Source organism: Callospermophilus lateralis, chromosome 15 (genome assembly GCF_048772815.1).
Source record: "Callospermophilus lateralis isolate mCalLat2 chromosome 15, mCalLat2.hap1, whole genome shotgun sequence".
Lineage (NCBI taxonomy): Eukaryota > Metazoa > Chordata > Mammalia > Rodentia > Sciuridae > Callospermophilus > Callospermophilus lateralis.
Genome location: NC_135319.1, coordinates 67,611,488 through 67,632,173, shown reverse-complemented (window position 1 = coordinate 67,632,173; position 20,686 = coordinate 67,611,488). Strand labels below are relative to the sequence as shown.

The following is a 20,686-nucleotide window of genomic DNA, read 5'->3' as shown; positions in this document are numbered from 1 at the left end:
GGTCAAGATGAAGAGACAAAGACATAAATTTGGAACTTCTTGGGCTAATGGAATATATATGGTCACCCTTTATGCTCATCTTTGGAGGATTCTGTCTCAGAATTCCATGGGAGATTCCTTTAACTACTGCTTTCTACCAAAGCCAAGAGGTTACCACTTCCCCAGCTAGGACCATGAGAAAATTGGGGCAGGAAGCAGGCCTGAGACACTGGGCTCTCTGTTTGTCTGGACGTGTCAGTCCTGTGCCCTGGCCTTGTGCTTCAGAACAAAACCAGATGGTCACCAAAGGAACCCTATTGCCACTTCATTTCAAGCTCACCCCTACCACTCTGTCCCTCCCTCCGTCCCTTCCTTCCTTCTTTCTTTCCTTCCTTCCTTCCCCCGCTGTTTCTCTTTATTCCCCTTCCCTTGAACTCTTCCCAACCTGATGGTCTGGCTATTTCTGGAGTGCTCCAAGGGCATGAGGGGAAGGGCCAACAAGAAAGTGGAGTGGTGTTTTCTCCCATGGAGAAGAAGAAAGGTCCCATGTCCAGTGACACAAGTGGTTTTAATGAGGCAATGTCCTTGTGTTACAGAGAAAGGACACCAGGGTCAGCTGCACCTGCCATCACCCATACCTTCTTATGGGTTGGGATCAAGTGAGAATAAAGTAGGCTCACCTTTCATCTTTGGGTCAGAGACCAACTGTTCCCCACACCTCCAAAACCTTCCCTAGGTAAATGGTTCATGCCTTTCCTGAAACCCCACAGGGACAGCTGGGGTGAGTCTCAGCTGAAGGTGAGGCAGTCAGGGCTGAGCAGATGGTTAAGCTGGTGGCCCCACCAGTAACCTCCCTCCCTCTCTCCAGGAGCCAGCAGGGCAGTGGGGGGACCTGGGTTTTGCTACTAAAACTGATCTCACAGCAGAGCAGCTGCGAGGCCAGGCAGAAACCGGAGATCTGAGTCCAAGGACAAAGCATGCGAAGGGGAAGCCAAACCTCTTCCCTCCTCCCTACCTTCATCACGTTTCCTCTTCTCACCATTGGAGCGAGGAATCCCCAGGATCCCATTGATGGAGTAGGATCCCACTGGGTCATTGGAGGCGCTGGAAACAGGAGGGGAGGCCGTGCTGGGAACTGGGCGAGAGTAAGGAGGAAATGCCATCAGGATAGCAGTCGTGATCGTAGGCCAAAGCCCCAAGGCTGGGGGCAGAGAGAAGCAGAGGACAGAAGGAGGGATGAGGAGCCCATATTCCTCTCTTCCTCTGAGGTTTAAGGGGGGAAATGTGTTACACATACAGTTCAGGTTGTTATTACTTCTGTCCAGCTTTAGTGATGAGCAGTCAACCTAGGCCTTCTCTGCAGACCTGTGGGTTTCAGTGGGTGCCTCAAACTCTTTCCACCATGGATGGATGGTGACAGGCCCAGGAATCACCAAGGCTGACTTCTCTACAAGGTACCTTGTAGCCCTCCAGAAAGCACAGCTCCTGGGGTGCCTTCTGGCACAGCTCGTCCAATCCCCAGAGCTGGGCAAATCCTTCCAGACAAACCCCATCTCATTTTCCTTAGTCTCCAGGGCAGTCTTTACTAACTGTGATTTACAGCCTGGGGCTTTCTAAGAGCACTGTGATTCTGTGGAGATACAGGATGGTCTTGAGGTTCCCAGGAGTACTCAGTTCTTTTTCCCAGTTACTTTGGTGTTAAAATCACTTGAGAAGTTCCTCAGTTCCCCCTCAGGCACAGACTAGTGAGCACATTCACTCCACAGTAACCAGCTCAGGCCCAGCCCAGCCCCACCCTCCCTCCTAGCACAGGTTGTAACCCAGGTCTGGAAAACAAGGGTTCCTGCCAACTCTAGGAGGGCTGGGATCAGCCTCTTCTACTTCCTGCTGGTCAAGAAAAGGACAGCTGCCAAAGAGGCAGCAGGAAAAATTTAACCATGTCCTAGTCCTCGAACCCCAGACCTCATCTATGGCCACAAGAACACAAATTGTCCACGGGCCAGAAAGGAGTCAGTCTGCGTGTGTCGGGGGACAGAAGAGTGTCAGGAGGTGTTCTGGTAGGCCTGGGCCATGTCTATGAAAGACCCTAAGTACAGGCAGAGAACTGAGGAGGCTGGAAAGAGGCAGAGAGCTACAAAGTAGATAAGATAGAGACAGAGATCAGGGATACAGGCAAAGAGAAAAGAGGCCATTAGGAGGGAAGGTGAGGAAGAGGGAAAGATCCAGAGCTAAACGCAGAAGAAAAAAGGAGAGGAGAGAAAGGAAAACTCAGAGAGAGGAAAAAAGAGGAGAAGAGAGAAGGATAATTTTGAAAATTAAAAGCAAAAACAAAGATGGAATAAGAACGTAGACAAGAAAGAAAGAGGGACAGGTAGGGAGATAGAGTCACATAAATAAAAGGTGATAGAGAAGAAGAGAGGAAGAAGAAAAAGAAGAAGAAATGCTAGAAGAAAAATGCTGATGTAAGAGTGAGAAAGGAGGAAAAGGAGAACATAGACAGACTGAGGCAGGGTACCAGGTGGGAACAGAGACCAAGTGTAGTGAACTAATCTTATTTAGGAGACCCTGAGCCTCTAGGAGATGAAGAAGAGAAGGGTTTGGGAAACATGGCAGGTCCTGAATCTCACTGGAGGGGGCAATTCCCAGGGCTGGTCTTTGTTTCCTGGCTTTCCCTGGGTGGGGGGCAGGCTTCCCCCATTCTCTGAGCCCTCTTACCAATGGTATGGCCAGGGGTGGTCACTCCTGTCCCTGCCCCATCCGGCGTTGGGTGGAAAGGTTGCTGAACTTTGGTCCGGATGATCCTGCAACAGCATCACAACAGCATTATGAATCCTATGCCCATCTTGCTCTGACCAGCGCCAGTCCAGCCCGGCAGAGGGGCCCTCCCAAGCTCCTCAGCTCCGTCCTTGCCTGTCTGCTCCTTGTTCTCCTGCTCTCACCAACTGCATGAGTTTTCTCTCCTGTCAGCTCTGTGGATCACTACTACTATAGCTCTGGATGGAGGCTCTGCTCCTGTTCTGCCACAAGCGTCATCTGAATTGTATCTTGATTTTTGCTAGCAAGGATTAGAGCACAGAGTCTTCTCTTCTGGGGGTTGGCAGAGCCAGGTGACTGGTTTTCTACCTTTCCCTCCTCAACCATATACGTGCACTTTCTAGTACCAGAACCCCCTGAATCTGGAGAGATTTTGGAGCTGGCTTTCCTACTGGGAGCATGTCATAGTCCTCCAGAGCCCAGGTGAGGTGGCATGTTTTATCGATATCCTGAAGTAAGACATCAGGCAGGAAATGGCTGGGTAACAGGTAACCCTTTTGTCCCCAGAATTCCAAGGTTACCACATGGTCCCTTTGCCAGATGTCAGGCCTGCACAACCTCTTCCTGAGCCCACTCACTGCTCTCAAACCAGCCAGAGCCTTGCCTCCACCTGGCTGACTGGCTCCATCACCTCTTTATCAGCCTGGCTGAGAAGACTATTGCCCTCCCCACACACCTCTGGGGGCAGAGGGTCAAGTCAAACAATCAGGGGCTGGAATGAGCCTATCTTTTGGTGATCTACAAAACTTGGGCTCAATGATACAAAAGACCAACTCAGGGGCCAGGACTGAGGACTCCATCTGTGGGTCCAATGAAAGGCCCGTGGATGCATGAAATCCATCACCTCGTCACTTTTTCCCTAGTTCCCTCACCTATAAGGGGGTTGTTCTTGCTCTGCATCCTCTGGCACTGACTGCCTGATCCTCTTGGGCTACTCACTTTCTTTGAATATAAATCTTCCTTCCCCAACTTTCTAGCATTAGGAGGAGGAGCCTTATCCCCATGGCCTGGTCTGGTCTACAGGATTGTTACAATCTCTTTCCCGGAAAGATAACACAATTCTAAGATGAATCAACAAGCAGAAGGAAGGGTGTTGTATGAAGAGCTGGAGGAGGGCAGAAGTATAGCAGGGAAGCCAGGGGAGCATGAGGCTTCAGGGGTTAATGCCTACACCTGACAGACGCCATTTATGGATTCATAAAAGAGACAAGAGGAAATAAGGCTGAAAACTTGGATGCAATGATTAAAATAGTTATTTCCCACTTATTGAACATCTATTATGTGCTAATATTACACAATTTATATTACTTATATGTACCTGTTAAGTCTCACAGCAACCTCTGAAGTCAATATTGGGATCCTCATTTTGCAGATTGAAAACCAAGCTGATCAGGGTTACATAGCTTACTTAAGATCACACCACTGTCAGCTAGAGCAGAGTCCGAATTCAGTCTCCCAAACCTGTGTCTTTTGCTATTCTGCCATCCTTCCAACATGTGGGAGCCAGGTTTAGAGGGTCTCCAGCCATGAGTAATTTCTCAAACTAGAAATGGCATGTAAAAACAATCCCAGGAAGGTAACATCTGGGCATGACGTGATAAGGAGCTGGTCTTAGGAAAGAGAGGCAAGGATTTGCAAGACACTGTGAAGACAGGATGGACAGAATTTAGTAACTAACTGGAGGTAACCATGGCTCTAAAACCTCAGTGCTATGCCACTGGGAGCTCTGTAGTCCATGTCATTGTTAAAAACAGGCTGCAGGGAGGTAACTGGTTTTGGAGGAAAGTGGTGATGTTTACCCTAGACATGCAGCATGTGAGGTGCACACATCCATGCATTGCTGATGTGGCAGAAAGGGATTGGGGAGTCTGTTGGGGAAAGGAGTGCTGAGGGGAAGGAGAGGCCTCAGGATAGATACAGGTGGAACCTGGGCCTTGCAGGCAGCCTCCACGGAGAAGAATGTTTTAAGAAGAACATAATTTAGGTTGGGGGTGTAGCTCCCTGGAAAATTACTTGCGTAGCTGGGTTTTATTTTATTTTTGGTGCTGGGTTCTATCCCCAGCACCAAAAATAGAATAAAATGGGGATTTGGGTGTTTGGGTGACCATTAGTGATCCTGGGGAGAACAGTAGTCTCGGCATAGTGTCTGGAGTAGAGTCAGGTAGAATGAATGGAGGAGTGGTCAGGAGGAGAGGGAGGCAGTGAAAGGAGACTCCTGTGTGGAAATCAGAGAATGGAACTGGCTACCAAGTGGAAGGAGAGGGTTTCAGGGTAGGAAATACCTGAATAAGTTTGTGGGCTGAGGAAGAAGAACAAGTGAAGGGGGAGAGACCGAAGTTGCCAGAGAGACTGTGCATGACAGAGGGCAAGGCAGAACAAGGAAGAGATGGAGTGAAGGGCACAGGGAGGAGTAAGCAAGAAACAGCATTCTTCCAGGTGGGCTCAAAAGCTTCAAAAATGAACTTCGGTGGCTTTTATTTCTCAGCAAAGCTGAGAGTTAGGAGAAGGTTTGGAGCCTAACCACAATAGGAAAGATCAGAAAGTAGGTGAGGGCAGCATAGGCTGATCTAACAAGAAAAGTCTAGAAGGATGCTGAGCAGCTCAGAGAAGCTGCCGCAGATTCATTACAGCACAAGTGTCTAGAGCCTCCCGGATCCTGTGAGTGGCTCTACTTGAGAACTGATAGGCTCTGGACTAAGGGAGTCCCAGGGCTGGGGCCGGGTGAGACAGATAACTGGACGGGCTTGTGGAGTTTCTGTCTTTGTTACCCAGAGCCTCTGACCCCTGGGGCACTGGTGCAGATTTAGCTGAGGCAGCAAGTGATGGAAAATCACTACTCCCTGACAGCAGCTTGGTGCAGGGGAGAGGACTTAGGCAGGGTGCCTGCTGCGAGTTACTAATGTTCTTGGTGTCTATCTATGACCCCAAGCAGTAGGCCCTTGCCAGTCCCCAGAGCTAATCACAGGGAATTTAAGAATTAGAATAGTGGAAATCTGAAGGTCATCCAGTGCACTCCTGTATCCTGTATATAACCCAGTAACTCATAGGAATGGCACTAGGGCTGAAAACAAGAGGTAAAGCAGGGTGGCTGCCTGACATTTCTCCTCCCCATGCCTCCTCCTCTTCCTCCAATTCTTTTCCATCCTTGGCTCCACAAGTCATCAAGACATGCCAATCTCCTCAATGGCCCCAGGAAGGTTTATCCAGAAAGGTCAAGTCCCAGGATATGGATCCTTGGAGGATGTGGACAGGACCCTGGAAGGCACAGCTAGGAGGTATCATTTCCCATTTTCATGGAGAGACAGGGTATGGTCCCCCACTTCCTTTTCTAGTAGGCTTTCCTCCATAGGAAGCTCTTTCCTTTCCATTTCAGATGAGGGCTTGCTTTTCCCAGGGTTTTCACTTGTGCCTAGTGCAGGGCTTCTGAGCACTCAGAGTCTCCCACACTCACAAGGATGGAAGTAGAGCAAGGGAATTTGCACAATGAGCTTAGTTTACCTAAAGTGGAATACCAGCTCTATTACTTATTGCCTGGAAAACTCAGTTGTTTTTTATTCACTTATCAGTAATATAAGATAATACTACTAGGCACTTTCTGGAACTACAATAAGAATAATCTACGAAAAGTGATTAATATGATGGCTGACCCCGTATATGATAGCCATGACAATAGTGCCCAATAGTATTATTATTTCTATAGGTGACCCCTAGGCCTGGCTGCTTTCAATTTAGGGGCTGAGCCAGCTGCAGGCAGGAGACCTTCCCATGCAATATATTCCAGTTTGGTCAATGCTGCAAGCTACAAGAACTGGGAAAGAGTACTGTGAAGACAGGAAACAGCAGCAGCTGAGGCCACAGGTTGACCCCAAAAGATGTTGCACAGAAAGACTTTCAGACAGGGTAGGGACCAGATAAAGCCCCATTTGGGGATACGAGGAGGGATCCACAGAGGACCAAAGAGATGATAGAGGTTTGAGGCAGAGCTCTAGAGGAAAGGATGGTGAGGCAGGTGCAGGTGGTGAGGTCACTCTCTCTTTGGTTCCCAGGGGCCTCCACCTCCCACTATTTGGAGATCAAAACAATTTGCATGGGCTATGTGAGTCAGAATGGAAGCCATGAGTGAGTCTTCAGCAACAGTCTGTTAGACTCATGAATGAGGAGAGACACTCTCCTCCATCTCCAGGAAAGCATATGGAGACCCCCCCAATGCTCTTTTACTTCTACCCCCTCTTCCTCTTCCTCTCATTGCTTCCTATTTCCTTCTCTCTCTCTTCCCTCTCTTTCTCTGCCACTTTCTCCCTTTCTCTCTCTTTGTCCATCTGTCCAGTCCTTGCACCCTGAAGTCCCACTATGGCTATGTGAGTTTATTGATTCCTGGGAGCTGGGGGAAAGCAGGAGGCAGGGCTGGGGTGCAGGCTCAGAGATGGAAATAGAAGGCTATAAATTATTTGTGACAGGAAAGCAATAGTGGCAGAGTGCTGAGCACAAGTCCTGTGTCACTATTAGATTCCTTTTAGCCTGATGACACTGTAAAAAAGGTTAAGTGTCTGCTGGAATCGTACACCTGGGGGGCCGGGGCAGCCTGGGAGCAGAACAAGCCACTGAGAGCAGGTATATCAATTCTCCAGGCCAATAATATTCCTCTCATTGATCGCCACGCAAAGTTCAAAAATCTCATTACAGCCAGGCAGACCGGGAACTTTTTACAAATCAATAGAATGATATAATGTATGTATACTTAGTACAAATGTATCTATTCATCTATCCATCCATCCACAGTCTGCCTCAGGGTTTTCAAGTTAACCTACCCATCATATTATGTTATGTTATGTATGATATTATATTGCATTATATTATATGATAATAAATGGTGTGCAAAAACTTCCCCTGAGGTGGAGACAGGAAGAGGTCCTATTAGCATTGAGGCAACCTCAGACAGCTCACCTTGGCAGGAGTGAGGTGGCAGCATTTCCAGGACTATGTTGGTCAAGATTTCTAGGAGTGATGCTTCCTCAGCAGGACTTCAGTAATAAAACCAGTCTACTGCATGTTTACTGTGTGCTAGGCAATGCTCTCAGTGCTTCCAACAAGTGGGTCTCTGAATCCTCACAACAACCCATTTTTCAGATGCAGCATATTATAACTTGCCTGAGGGCATTCATTTTATAAGTGGCAAATCTTGGATTTGAATTTAGGGACCCTAACACCTTCACCACTAAATTATACTGCTTCCAGAAAAAGAATCCCAAAGCCCAGAATCCAAACTCCTGGATTCTATTTCTAATCCCATGTTCTAAGAAATGAAGGCAAGGGACACCTCTGAACCTCAGTATTCCTCAGTAGAAAATGGAACCAGCGCTGAAAATATGTGTACATGGGATCTGCCACATGTCTCCATGAAATCTTGTCCAGGTACTTAGAACAGTCTGCTGTCCCAACTTTGGAAATATTTTCTAGAGAAACAGTAGGTTGGTCTCAAGCCTGGTCATATCATTGGTTTTTGTTCAAAGAGCCTTAGAAGCAAAATGTCAGCTATCTACATACATGTGTTATATACATGTATGAATCAGCATAAATTGTCCTGGGGTTTAGAGTCTGCAAAAAATACTTAAACCCTAGTATGGGAAAAATTTTCCCTGATTTGGTAAATCAGAGGAACTCCAAGGTAGAGAATGTTTTAGGCTAGATGGCCCCACTATCCACTGAGCCAGACAAGTTGTTGGTGAGGCTTCCATCAGTGACTTCAAGTTGCCTGAGTATGCATTATAAGCAGGATCGTTCTAGAGAACTAAACTACATTTACTTCAGCAAAGGATATTTTGCCTGACTAATGCTGATAATAGCTAGGACTGGAGTCTTTGAGAGCTGCCTGTATCAGGTGTGGATCTCAGGCCTGGCCCTGAGGCAAGTCAACAACACAAACAGCTGGAGACTTCTCATAGCAGAATCTCAAGGGAGATATCATAGATCACCCAGGAAGTTTTCACCTCTCCTGAAAATGGTCCCTACTCAGAGAACTCTAAGGAATGAGAATATTCCTTTTTTCATATCCCAGAAACTGAAAACTGAAATTTAGTTTCTTTTGGGCTCCTTATTTTCTGGCAGTAGCAGGACTCAGCTGGGATACACAGGTTGCTAAGATTTCTCCCAAATGTATCAAGACCTTCTGCCACTTTCATCAGCTCTCAGGAGTCAAAATTAAACTCCAAGAAATGAGAACTCTACCAAAAAGATTGCAGAAGGGTGTCCTCAAAGTATTAACTTGAACTACCTGCATTAGAATCTCCTAGGACACTTACTAAAACACAAACCTCTGATCCCTCCTCTGACATCCTGAATTCAAGTTTCTTTTTTTTTTTTTCCAATCATTTTTATTTTTTAAACCAGGGATTGAACCCAGGGGCACCTGACCACTGAGCCACATCCCCAGCCCTATATATTTCATTTAGAGACAGAGTCTCACTGAATTGCTTAGCATTTTTACTGAGGCTGGCTGAGGCTGGCTTTGAACTCATCATCCTCCTGTCTCAGCCTCTGGAGCTGCTGGGATTACAGGCGTGTGCCATTGCACCCGGCCATTTTTTTTTTTTTTTTTTAATCTTATTTTGAGACAGGATGTCACTAAGTTGCTTAGGGCCTTGTTAAATTGCTGAGGCTAGCTTTGAACTCGCAATCCTCATGCCTCAGTCTCTGGAGCAACTGGGATTACAGGCCACCCCACCCAGCCTGAATTCAAATTTATGTACTCTAATATTTGAGACAAGCTTAATCCAGGGGGTGAGGGAACCACCCTACTGGTTCTACATGGGGTCCTTGAGAGAGTTAGGAGGAAATCTTAGTGAGTGAAGAAAGTTCCATACTCCTATCCATATACATTTCTTACCATTTGTTAAACCTGACTCTGACTGATGCTGTCATCCAAATTCAAGAAACTACCAGGCCCTCTGTGGAAACTAAGCTATTGGTCAAAAGTAAAAATCATTTCAAAATAGTTTTTGTACATTTCAGGATGATATATTCCCAGTGGTTTCCTTGATACCAGGCATATTCTATGCATCAGCTTAGCCTTCTCAGACTGGCACTAAGGGCGATAATCCTTCTACCACGTGTCCCTTGGAGCCCAGGCCAGAGACAATTTACCGGGCTAGATGGGCCATGGGCCTGGCCCAAGGGGGCAATAGTGATGGTTTATATGATGAATGGTAAGCATATGGATTGATTTAACTTCAAGATATGCATAGGTTTAAAAATTAAGGGGCAATGTGTTTAACTAACCATTTGGAAACCAGTCTGCGGTGCATGCCAAGCCCAGAGCGTGACCAGACTAGCTCCTCTGGCCACAGGCCCTGCCCTCATCTGTCAAGGCTTCTAGCTGGAGCTGGGGTCTACCAGCTGTCCACTCCATGGTCCTGCTTGGAAGATTCAGGAGGCTTGAGGACTCCACCATATAATGGAGAGTGGGGGCTGCTGCTGGGCATAGGCACCCATTCTGTTCCTCTCCATCCTTCTCCACAAGCCAGTCCACCTCCATGTGCAAGCAGAAGGAAACCTGGAGGGGTGTTTACCTTGGCAGCAGTAGGTATAGACCCACTAGTGACTGCCTGGTCTCCCTGCCTCTAACCCTTTTCACCTCTCATCTTGTTACTCAGGTACTCAAAAGCAATCCATCAGCCCCTCTCTGACTCCCTCTGAAAGAAAGTGATGTGGCTAAATCCCACAATTGCTTCTTATTACCTACAGGATAAATTCAGAATTCCTCAATCTAGTCTTCAAAACATTCCCCAATCTGGCTTCCCCTGAGATTTCCCATCTATTTCTCCCTATTTCCCTCTTCCCCTTGGGCTCCACACAGAACTGAGTCCTGACGCCCTGCCTACTCAGCTCACATTAAGTCCTCCCTTGGACTCTGAGCTCTACAAGGACAGATGTCCCCACCTAGCACCAAGGCCCCAACTGAACATAATACTTAATAATTATTTGTCGAATAACAAATGGATGCTATTAATATCAATAACAACAATAATAGAATCTTAAGGGATATAGTGAGTTAACATAATCTCACCATGTACCAGGCACTGTGGTAAACACTGTACAAAACACAATGATACTAATTTTCACAACTACCTATGGAGATTATTATCTCTGTTCTATAGACATGGAAACTAAGGCTCAGAGAGGTTAAGTAATTTGCATAACACTACACAGCTGTTAAATAACAGAACCAGATTTGTGTTGGGGATCAAACTCAGGGTTTTGTGCATGCTAGGCAAGTGCTCAACTACGGATTTACATCCCCAGCCCAGAACTAGAATTTAAACCTAGGTGTATCTCTCCCACACTCGTGCTACTAACCACTAGGTAGAATAAATCAGCCATATCAGGAACAGATGCTAGAATTCATGAGAAAGTAGGCCTCACTGAAGAGGTGCATATAATAACGGTAAAATAATAACTATTCTTTATTCATATTCACTATCTGATAGGTATTGCTATCAGTGTATTTTCTCATTCAAATCTTAAGTAATACAACTTTCTTCTTCTCTTTTTGGTGTCAGGGATTGAAACCAGGGGCACTTAACCACTGATCCATATCCCCAGCTCTTTTTATTATTATTATTATTTTTTTTAATTTTGAGATAGAGTCTTTCTAAGTTGCTTAGGGACTCACTAAGGCTAGCTTTGAACTTGCAATCCTCCTGCCTCAGCCTCTGAAGTTACTGGGATTATAGGTGTGCACCACCATGCCCAGTTTAACCACAACTCTCTTAAATAGGCCTGCTCTCTATTTTACAACAACAGAGAGGCTAAGCAACTTGCCCAAGGTCACATGCTTAATGGCACGGTAGCCAGACTTTAGATTCAGGTCTGTGTCTCTAGTATCTGAAGGCTGAATGATAGGACCTCTGGGAAATTTCCATGTTAATAATTTTTGTGTTTATTAATTATTTGAGCACAAACACATTTTTTTTAAGTCTTTCCACATGCATGGTCTGCACAACTAAGCAAATGTATCTGTAGACAATTAGCAGCAGATGCATTTGGCTATGATTCTAAACATGCTTGCCCTTTATGTGTGCCATAGTTCATTCAATAAGAATCACATTTGTCACAAATGAATCATAATTTATGAATCATTAATATGATTGCATAATACTGCATATAGATGTGTTTCTTGGTTTCTGTGCTTTTAGAAACTATTTCTATGATTAGTGTATCTTTATATTCCTGTTGGCTCTAATGCATTGATCCAAGATTTATAACAGTAGATATATTTATCAAAATCTACTTCATGAATATCTGCCAAGTTGTGTCTATTTCTGTTAAATATGTTAGCCATGGTGAGACTCCACGCCCATCACTGCTCTCTTCTCAGGGCATCTGAGATTCTCACATCACAACTGTGTTTTTATACTGGTCTGTGCATCGGTATTGACGTGCATAAATGTGCATTTGTATACCTGTGTATCTCTCTGTCTATGGCCAGGATGGGGTGGGGTGGGGGATGTGGAAATGAGAGAATTATTAAATGCCAAGTAGATGTGCAATAAATTCCATTGATTTTATAAACTCCAACTTGTCTTCAGTCTCCTTCCATTCTTTATCCTGGGGGCACTGCAACAAAAACCTATTTTAAATACCTTGGCTTCAACCCTCCCCCGCCCAAAAAAGTGTCAATATTTTATTTGGATTTTTAACTTCGCTCCATAACAGTTGTTTGACCTCCTGACTCGTCCAAGTCACATAAATTCTGGGACTTTATTCAGGAGCCATGTTCCTGCTATTGAATAAGCAATTTGGGAGGGTGAATTAATGACTTGTGCTGTTGCTGGAAAGTCCCTGAAGAAATATTAAAATTGCTTGCAGACTGAATCGATACTCAGTGAACACCCAGCAAGAGGGCTTCGGCTCTGGAATGGCCACAGAAGGCAGGAGTCAGAGGGGAATTCCTGCACCCAGCTTGGCGAGCCACCCCCACCCCCACCTTTCCCTCCATCCCTGGAGCTCTGTCATTTTCAGTAACAGCCAAGTCTTATTAAACCCCAACCAGGATAGAGCTGATTTGTCCTGTCTCAGGAAGGAGGCTCAGGGGACAGTTTACTCTCTTACTAGCAATGAGAGCCCGGAGGCCTTATTGGAGGTGATGGTCTAGACACATCCACCTGCTGGAGAGACAGGATGGTGCTGCTGCTCTCTGGCAGGCTGCTCCCAAGCTTCAGAAGACTGCAGCTGTGACCATTTTCTGCAGGGTGTGCAGAGGGGCTGGGTGTTGCAATGCTGGCTCTCCCTCTGTGTATGTCTGACCAATGTTTACCATTGCTCTGGTGGCCACCTGACTCTAGCTTTTGTGTACAGAGTGCCTGTGGGGTGGGACTGAGAGTTTGAAATGTGCTGTGTGTTACTGTGTATTGAATTGTGTTGACGCATTCTGGCAGGTGGTAGAAGGTTCGTTACGTGGTGTTGTATCAAGGTGACTGTACTTTGTGTAACACTGAGTCGAAGGAATTCGAGTATTGTTTGGTGGCAGTGTCTGTGTTTCTGTTTTGAATTATTGTGTTCATTGATCATATCTGCATCTTTTTATTCATAAAGTATGTCTCAGAGATTAGGTTAATGGGTGTCTCCTTGGTGATGTGGGTTGAGTAATGATGTTGGAGCTGGGTGGTGGTACATGATTAGGTAATTGCTCTAACTGCCTTCTTGGTGTGGTTGTGGGTGAAAGGGCCCATCCTTTGGCTTTTTTAGCCTACTCAGGCCTGGTCATTTGTGCTGCTCCTTTCCAAAGGGAAGATTCTAGAAATGAAAAAAAAAATCTCTTTTTGGGGGAGGGTACTGGGGATTGAACTCAGAGGCACTCAACTACTGAGCCAAATCCCCAGCCCTATTTTGTATTTTATTTAGAGAGAGGGTCTCACTGAGTTGCTTATCACCTTACTTTTGCTGAAGCTTTGAACTCACGATCCTCCTGCCTCAGCCTCCTGAGCCTCTGGGATTACAGGTGAGCACCACCACACCCAGCCACAAATCTCTTCTTGATGATCAAATATAAAGTTCTGTTCTTCTTGAAACAAACTGCTTCTGCTCCACTGAACAGGTCTGACTTTACCACAGGCTGAGGTCCTGATGCCACCCTCCCTATGTCTGCCTAAATTGGAGAGCGAAGCCCTTAGCTGAACCCCTATGCCTGTTCAAAGTCTAAGTCCCAGCAGGGGCTAGAGGAGAATGGATGGGAGTCAACTCTTCAGACCTAATGAGGATAACATGAATTCTAGTTCCAAGAACTCTATTCCTCTCCATTCTGTGGCCATGGCCAGCAGCATCTTCTTCCTTCCTAGTATCCCCAGATGATGTGGCTTAGCAGCAGCTTGCACACAAAGGGAGGTTACAGGTACATATACTAGGTGTGACCTTCTAATAGGGCACAGGGTCCTTGTTCTGAGCTTGTAAGTAAAAGTACGAATGGGACTTAAGACTACAAAAATATGGACTGGGGTTGTGGCTCAGCGGTAGAGCACTCATCTAGCACGTGCAAGGCCCTGGTTTGAACCTCAGTCTCACATAAAAATAAATAAATGAAATAAAGGTATTGTGTCCAACTACTTCTAAAAATTAAAAAAAGACTGCAAAATTATACAAAATATACAGAGCTTTCCAAGAAATTACCCATGCCTGCACTTCCATTTATTCTGAGTGCATATGAAGTGTGACATGGCAGACAAATGAGTACTTCATGGGTTCAAGTCCTAGTTCTGCTATGCAACCGGTGACCTCCAGCAAGTTATTAACTTCTCTGTTCTCCAGTTACATCATCTGTAAACAATCCCACAAAGCCCTGTGGGGTTGTTCATGAGGCTTAAATCAATTAATACAAGCAACATGGTTAGAACAGTTCCTACTGCAGTAATCACTGGTTAGCTATGACTGTGAGGAGGAGGAGGAGGGTCAATATTAGGGCTTGAGTAAATTGAGTAAATCAGCCCTAAGATTAGCCAATGTACATATACAAAGAGTTTTACAAGTGTGTTGATGTACATAAGATCCTAAGGCAAATCAAGAAGAAAGAGAGAGAATGTGTGTGTGTGTGTGTGTGTGTGTGTGTGTGTGTGTGTTTTAAGCAGAGAAGTTCAATAAAAAAGCAGTCAGGTAGCATGGGAAAAGGAAGCAGCTCCTTTCTGGTTTCTGGTCTATTTGGGCAATGCAGGGGCTAGGGGTTGGTGGAGGCCACCATTGCCCATCTCCGTCTTGAGGTGGCAGCCAGCCCTTTGGTGATGAATAGGCTGAAAGGAAGATGGCAGCCCTCATGCAGATTTTACACGTATAAAAAATACACTTTGAGGATAATTCAGCTCTCACAATTCCAATTCAGCTCATTTAAAATTTTTTCTAATTAAAAAAATCTGAACTTTCACCAGTTAATGGGTATAAATGAGAGATAGTAGAATGTAGGTATTAAATTTGACAACAAATAAAAGGGTAATAAAGTGACCATTAAGACATCAGACAAATGACCATTAGAGCTGTTAGGATCCTTGGAAGTTCCCCAAGTTGAACTTGGTTAACTAAGCCAAAGGGGCAAGGAGAATTTCAGGCAAGAATGAAACTAGAACTCAGACTCATTCTATAGAATTTCCCATGGAGCTGGAAGAAACATCATTGTGTATTTGGGAAACCTTTGTTTTGATCTTTATTCTTGCCAGACACAGAGTAAATAGGCGTAGCAAATAGATTAAGTCCAAATTAAATTTTGTTTCTTGAACTCTTTTTTTTTTTTTTTTTTTTGGTGGTACTGAGGATTGAACCCAGGCACACTTTACCATTGAGCTACATCGAAGCTCTTCTTGTTTTTTTATTTTGAGACGGTCTTGCTAAGTTGCTGTGGTTCTCACTAAGTTGCCGAGGCAGGCCTTGAACTTGCAATCCTCTTGCCTCAGCTTCCTGAGTTGAGGTGATTACAGGTGCACCTGGCTCTTGACTTTTTTTCTTAAAATTATTTACTCCTTAGCAATGAAAATAACTACAATGATTATCAAATTCCCATGCTCCCTGGGAATATCCAGATATGCAAGACCCTTGTTGACAGATTTAGCTTGAATTCATCAAATATTTGTTTGCTGCTTCCTCTCCCTTTTCATTCTTTCTCTTATCTCCATTTTGGCCCTCTAATCCCCTACTCTTCCTGTTTACCTCCCTCTCCTCTCCTGTCTGTGACATTTAAGAATCATAGAAACCGTTCAAACCCATCACAAGAGGATTTTTTTCCTACTATCATTTCATTTTATCTTTAAAAGAAAAAAAAACCCTACAAAATGCAAAACACCACAACCCATGAAAATGCCATGCAGTTGGGAAAATGCCAACCTTCAACTCCTCAAGCCACAGCAGGCTCATCCAGAGGAGGAGTGTGCACTTGTACACAGTACACACTCACACACACACACACACACACACACACATACACACACACAGGTTGAGCTCACAAAGTGAACAAAGGGGACAATTACCTGCCCAATTCTGTTCAATGGTCAGAGAACTGAATTGCAGAGACCCCCCCACTTCCTGCCATTAAAAAGCACACAGAACAGATCTGCTTCTTAAATCTACTGGGCTCACAGGATACCATAATTCTCACTGGCCTTTATGATACACAACACTATTCATAGAATATCCTTGTGGTTCTTCAAGTTTTCTTTTTAAAAAGATTTCAGTGTTTATGCAAACACAAACCAGAATGCACACACACTGATATAGACACATAACAAGAAATACACACTAGCTGGGTGAGGCAGCACATGCCTGTAATCCTAGCAACTTGGGAGGCTGACTTGGGAGGATCATAAGTTCAAGGTTAGCCTCAGCAACTTAGCAAGTTCCTAAGAAACTTAGCAAGAAGACCCTGTCTCAAAATACAAACATAAAATGGGCTGGGGATGTGACTCAGTGGTTAAGTGCTCATGGGTTCAATCCCTGGTACCAAGAAAAGAAAAAACTTATAATAAAAGGAAAGAAACACACACTTAACAATTACTACTACAGACCAAGAAAAGAAAAAACTTATAATAAAAGGAAAGAAACACACACTTAACAATTACTACTACAGTAAGAATAACATTTGTCAAGCCCTTAATATCGGCCAAGTGCAAGTCTAAGCAGGTTTATGTAGATTAGTTTATTTAACCCTCATGACAACCTATGAGAGACCTACATGATTATACCCATGATATATGAGTGAGAAAACTGAGGTCCAGAGAGGAAATGAGATTGCTCAAAACCATGTGGCCAGGGAGTAATGAAGTTAGATTCAAAGTTTTCCCCAGAGCTTCCTTTCTTACTTTATCCCACACAACTGTATGTGAATTGCCTAGCATATAGTAGGTGCTTAGCAAAGGTTTTCTGAATGTATAAATGAAAGAATAAATCAATAAAAAATCAAATCTATTAAGAACCTGATTGTCTCCTTAAGATGGCAAAGTGGACCCCCTGATGAATGACAAATAAGCTTCAGCTTATGTGTACAAAGTGATCTTCCTGACCAAAATATTTGTGGAAGCAAAGTTCCTCTCAGCTGCCCCCACTAACTTCTTCCACTACCCAGTAAATGCCAGCCTTCTTTCAAACTAGAAATCAGACCCAAATGCAGCGAAGATACTTTCTAGCTGGGCACAGTGGGGCATATCTGTAATCCCAGCTATTCAGGAGGCTTAGGCAGAAGGATAGCAAGTTTGAGGCCAGCCTCAGAAACGTAGACTGAATCTCAAAATAAAATAAAATCAGGCTGGGGTGTAACTCAGTGGTAGAGCCCTTGGGTAGCATGCTTCAGTCCTAGGATTCCATGCCCAGAACTGGGGGGAGAAAAACTAACCACAACACTTAGTTTCCTAGAACATTTTTCTCTGAAAACAGGTGTTTCCCAATGTGTTGTTTCTGTGCCTGCATAAAAACTGGGAGATCCAATCAATTAGGTGAATATTTCTAATATACCAGATCTTTGGCATCATATGGACAACCTTTATAGATGATTGACTAAAGTTTTTGGTTTTCATCCAGATGTTTGGGAGTTGCCACAGTCATTAACCTGTTTGTCAGCAAGTGCTCATGCATTTCCAAGACACGTAAGTGAACACTAAAGAGGAAAAGAATAACCCAGAATAAAACAGACTAAAGAGGACAGGGGTAGCAGCTATTCGAAAAATCAGTCAGGCAAATGGCATTGTGGGAATGGGTTGCTACCTTGGAGATCCATTAGAACATGGATCTAGCTCACAAGAGACTCATGTACTTAAAGACCTTTAAAAACCTCATACAGCTGTATCCTTGGCTGTCTAAAGAACCATACCAATCAGATCCCTGCACAGCAAAGCTGATGGATCAATCCCAGCATCCAGCACAGCAAGCAGCCTGCCCACGGTGCAACCAATCCACCCTCTCCACACTGCCTCTTCTCCAAATGCCTGTGTGTCTGTGTACTCAGTGTCTCTACGCATTGGCAGTCTAGGCTGTAGATTTTGCAAAGCTTGGCGTAAATCTGGTTTGTGACTTTGTATATGTACCTCTATTTGTGATTTAGTGTTCTGCCTTTTCTCACTTCTCCTACCTCCATTTCCTTCTCCTCTGTGTTTTAATGCTGTTTACAACTTCCCTAATCATAGAGCAGCAGAGCTATCTTTCAGTATCTCTGATACAGCCAAATGATTTTTCTTACTCAGGTTTTTTCTCCCCTGGACTTAATTTATGTTTTTGCAAATAGGAATTTTAGATTGTTCTATTCAATAACATTTAGGGTTATTGCTTTTATCAAAGGGGTTATGGCACTAAAAGACTCCTTTCAAGGGACATTTGTTTATTCTCATGAGCAACTGGCTCTCCCTACGTGTAAGAAGGCTGAGTGCGTGCGAGTGTGCATGCACAATGTCCTCTTCAGTTTGTGCCTCTATGCTCCACTGCTCAGTGTCAATGCCACTTGGCACTGGCAGGAAGAGCCCAGCAAAACCATGATGTAGACAGCAGCCCCAAAATGCCAGAGACAAATCCAGGTGGTGGGCCCATCCTATAGATGACCACTGAGTCCTCTTAGGAGGGGATCCACATATAGCTTATAGGGCCACTTCCTCCAAATTCCCCCATGCACTCCTTCATCTCAGAGAAGGCTTGCAATGACATTATTCACAAGCAAGGTGTTGGGATTTTATTCTACAGGTGTGAGTTGGAGGGAAAACAGGACCATGATTCTCTTTATCCTGGGCCACTTATTGCCCTTTTTCCTTCTCTTTAATTCCTTTTACACCTTTTCCCCTTTCCTAACTCTATTTGACCTTGGATTCTGGTCTCTCCCTTCACACAAAAATCTGTCACAAGGGGCACAATACCTCCAGAGAAGCAGTTACCTGGCCTGACAGGCCTGGAGACCAGTAGCCAGAGAGGCCAGCCCATCACTCCACTCCTGGAAATAAATCCCATTGTATTTGCATTTTAATTTTCCACATAAACAAAGGCCCAGAGTACTCGCTTGGGCAGCATCACTGGACGAATTTAATTAGAAATGAAAAGTTTATAGGGCCCTCTTTAATGCGATTAATGCTCAGTTAACATTTATCACATTCGTCTGCTGGAATCGCCTTTTCTAAGCAGCCACTAGCCATGAAATGAATTTCTCTCAACTTTTTTTGTACCTGCCCTGGGAGGTCATCTCCTAAGGAGTCCGCATGACCTTCCGAGCTGTCTCTTAACAGTCAAGTTAACGGGCGATGAGAGTGGAGGAAGAGGCAGATGTCATCTGCTGAGTGGGAGGCAGGAGGCTGAGAGTGAGGGCCAACACTGTTCTAAGGAGCAGCTGGCCCTGAACTGGGGTTGTCCCCTCTATAGGGATCTGAGTGCTTAGTTCTGAAATCTAGGTGAAAGCTTTCAGAGTGTGCATGCTTCCCCCTTCCCAGTCTATTTTTGTGGCCCAAACTGACAGTGTGACTGGTCAGTGTCGCTCCAAGTAGGCTCTCACTTCTCTCTCCCTGTCTTCTGCTGTTTATCTTCTACCTCCCCCAACCCTTATTCAGGATCCTCTTAGGCTTTCCTTCCAAGAACCACAGTGATTGGGGTCAGAAAGCCAAGCCCCAACCTCAGTATACCTCTGTCCTTCTGGTTCTCCCCGAGGCCAGACAGTCACAGTCAGTCGGAAGGCTGTCTGCCCTTAGAGAAGCAGAGGGGAGAGGGAACATGAAACCTCTGTTGGTCCCTAGAGGAAGGATGGCCTTCCTTATCTTATCAAGTTCTCCTCACTCTTCAATTAGAATCTACCGAGATTGGCTCCTGAGTGTAGAGAAGGAGAGAGGAAGGAGAGGGAAGGAACTGTGGAAAGGGGGTGTTCACTCTGCTGATGTTAGAAGGAGATAACTATCCCAGCCCTTGTCCAAAGCACTGTCTCCCTTTGAGGTGACACGGCAGATAAAATAATACAACTGCTACCAGTTTACCTAGCAGGATATTATACACACTTACCACTCCAGCCATCATACACAACTTGACACTCTCACCTCCAATGAAGAAAACACATGCTGCTCACCAGTGGACACCCCCAGGCATGTGCGTGTCCACAGACTAACAGTGTCAGGACCCTATGTGGACCTGCCCTGACCCTTACCTATTGACCCATCAGGATGTCTACTGTCCTTTTGACCCTGTGCTCTCTGTATTGCATTTGCTAACACCCAAACAAGCAGGCCCTCCAAGTGATGGCAGGGACTCTTGTTTGGGGACCAAATAATCCTATCAACTGGAAACCTGAATAGTAGACCACTTGGGTTGACCAGACTGACTCCTTCCAGGAGCTCCCTGGAATGCTAGGCCATTTAGACATGGGCACAAAAGCCAAGCTTGGCTAGATGCCACCAGCCCATATACATTTTCT

At 45.0% G+C, this 20,686-nt stretch overlaps 1 protein-coding gene across 10 annotated transcripts in view; it reads right to left on the bottom strand.

The window, feature by feature from the left end:
- Pax2 (paired box 2) overlaps positions 1-20,686 on the bottom strand; it is a 78,088-nt gene that overhangs the window by 44,221 nt on the left and 13,181 nt on the right. For all 10 annotated transcript variants that reach the window (XM_076834386.1, XM_076834387.1, XM_076834377.1 and 7 more), the window contains exons 4-5: positions 2,695-2,780; positions 995-1,114 (exon numbers count right to left, since the gene is read on the bottom strand). In XM_076834386.1, the coding sequence (XP_076690501.1) occupies positions 995-1,114; positions 2,695-2,780 (206 nt within the window). The remainder of the gene's footprint in view (positions 1-994; positions 1,115-2,694; positions 2,781-20,686) is intronic.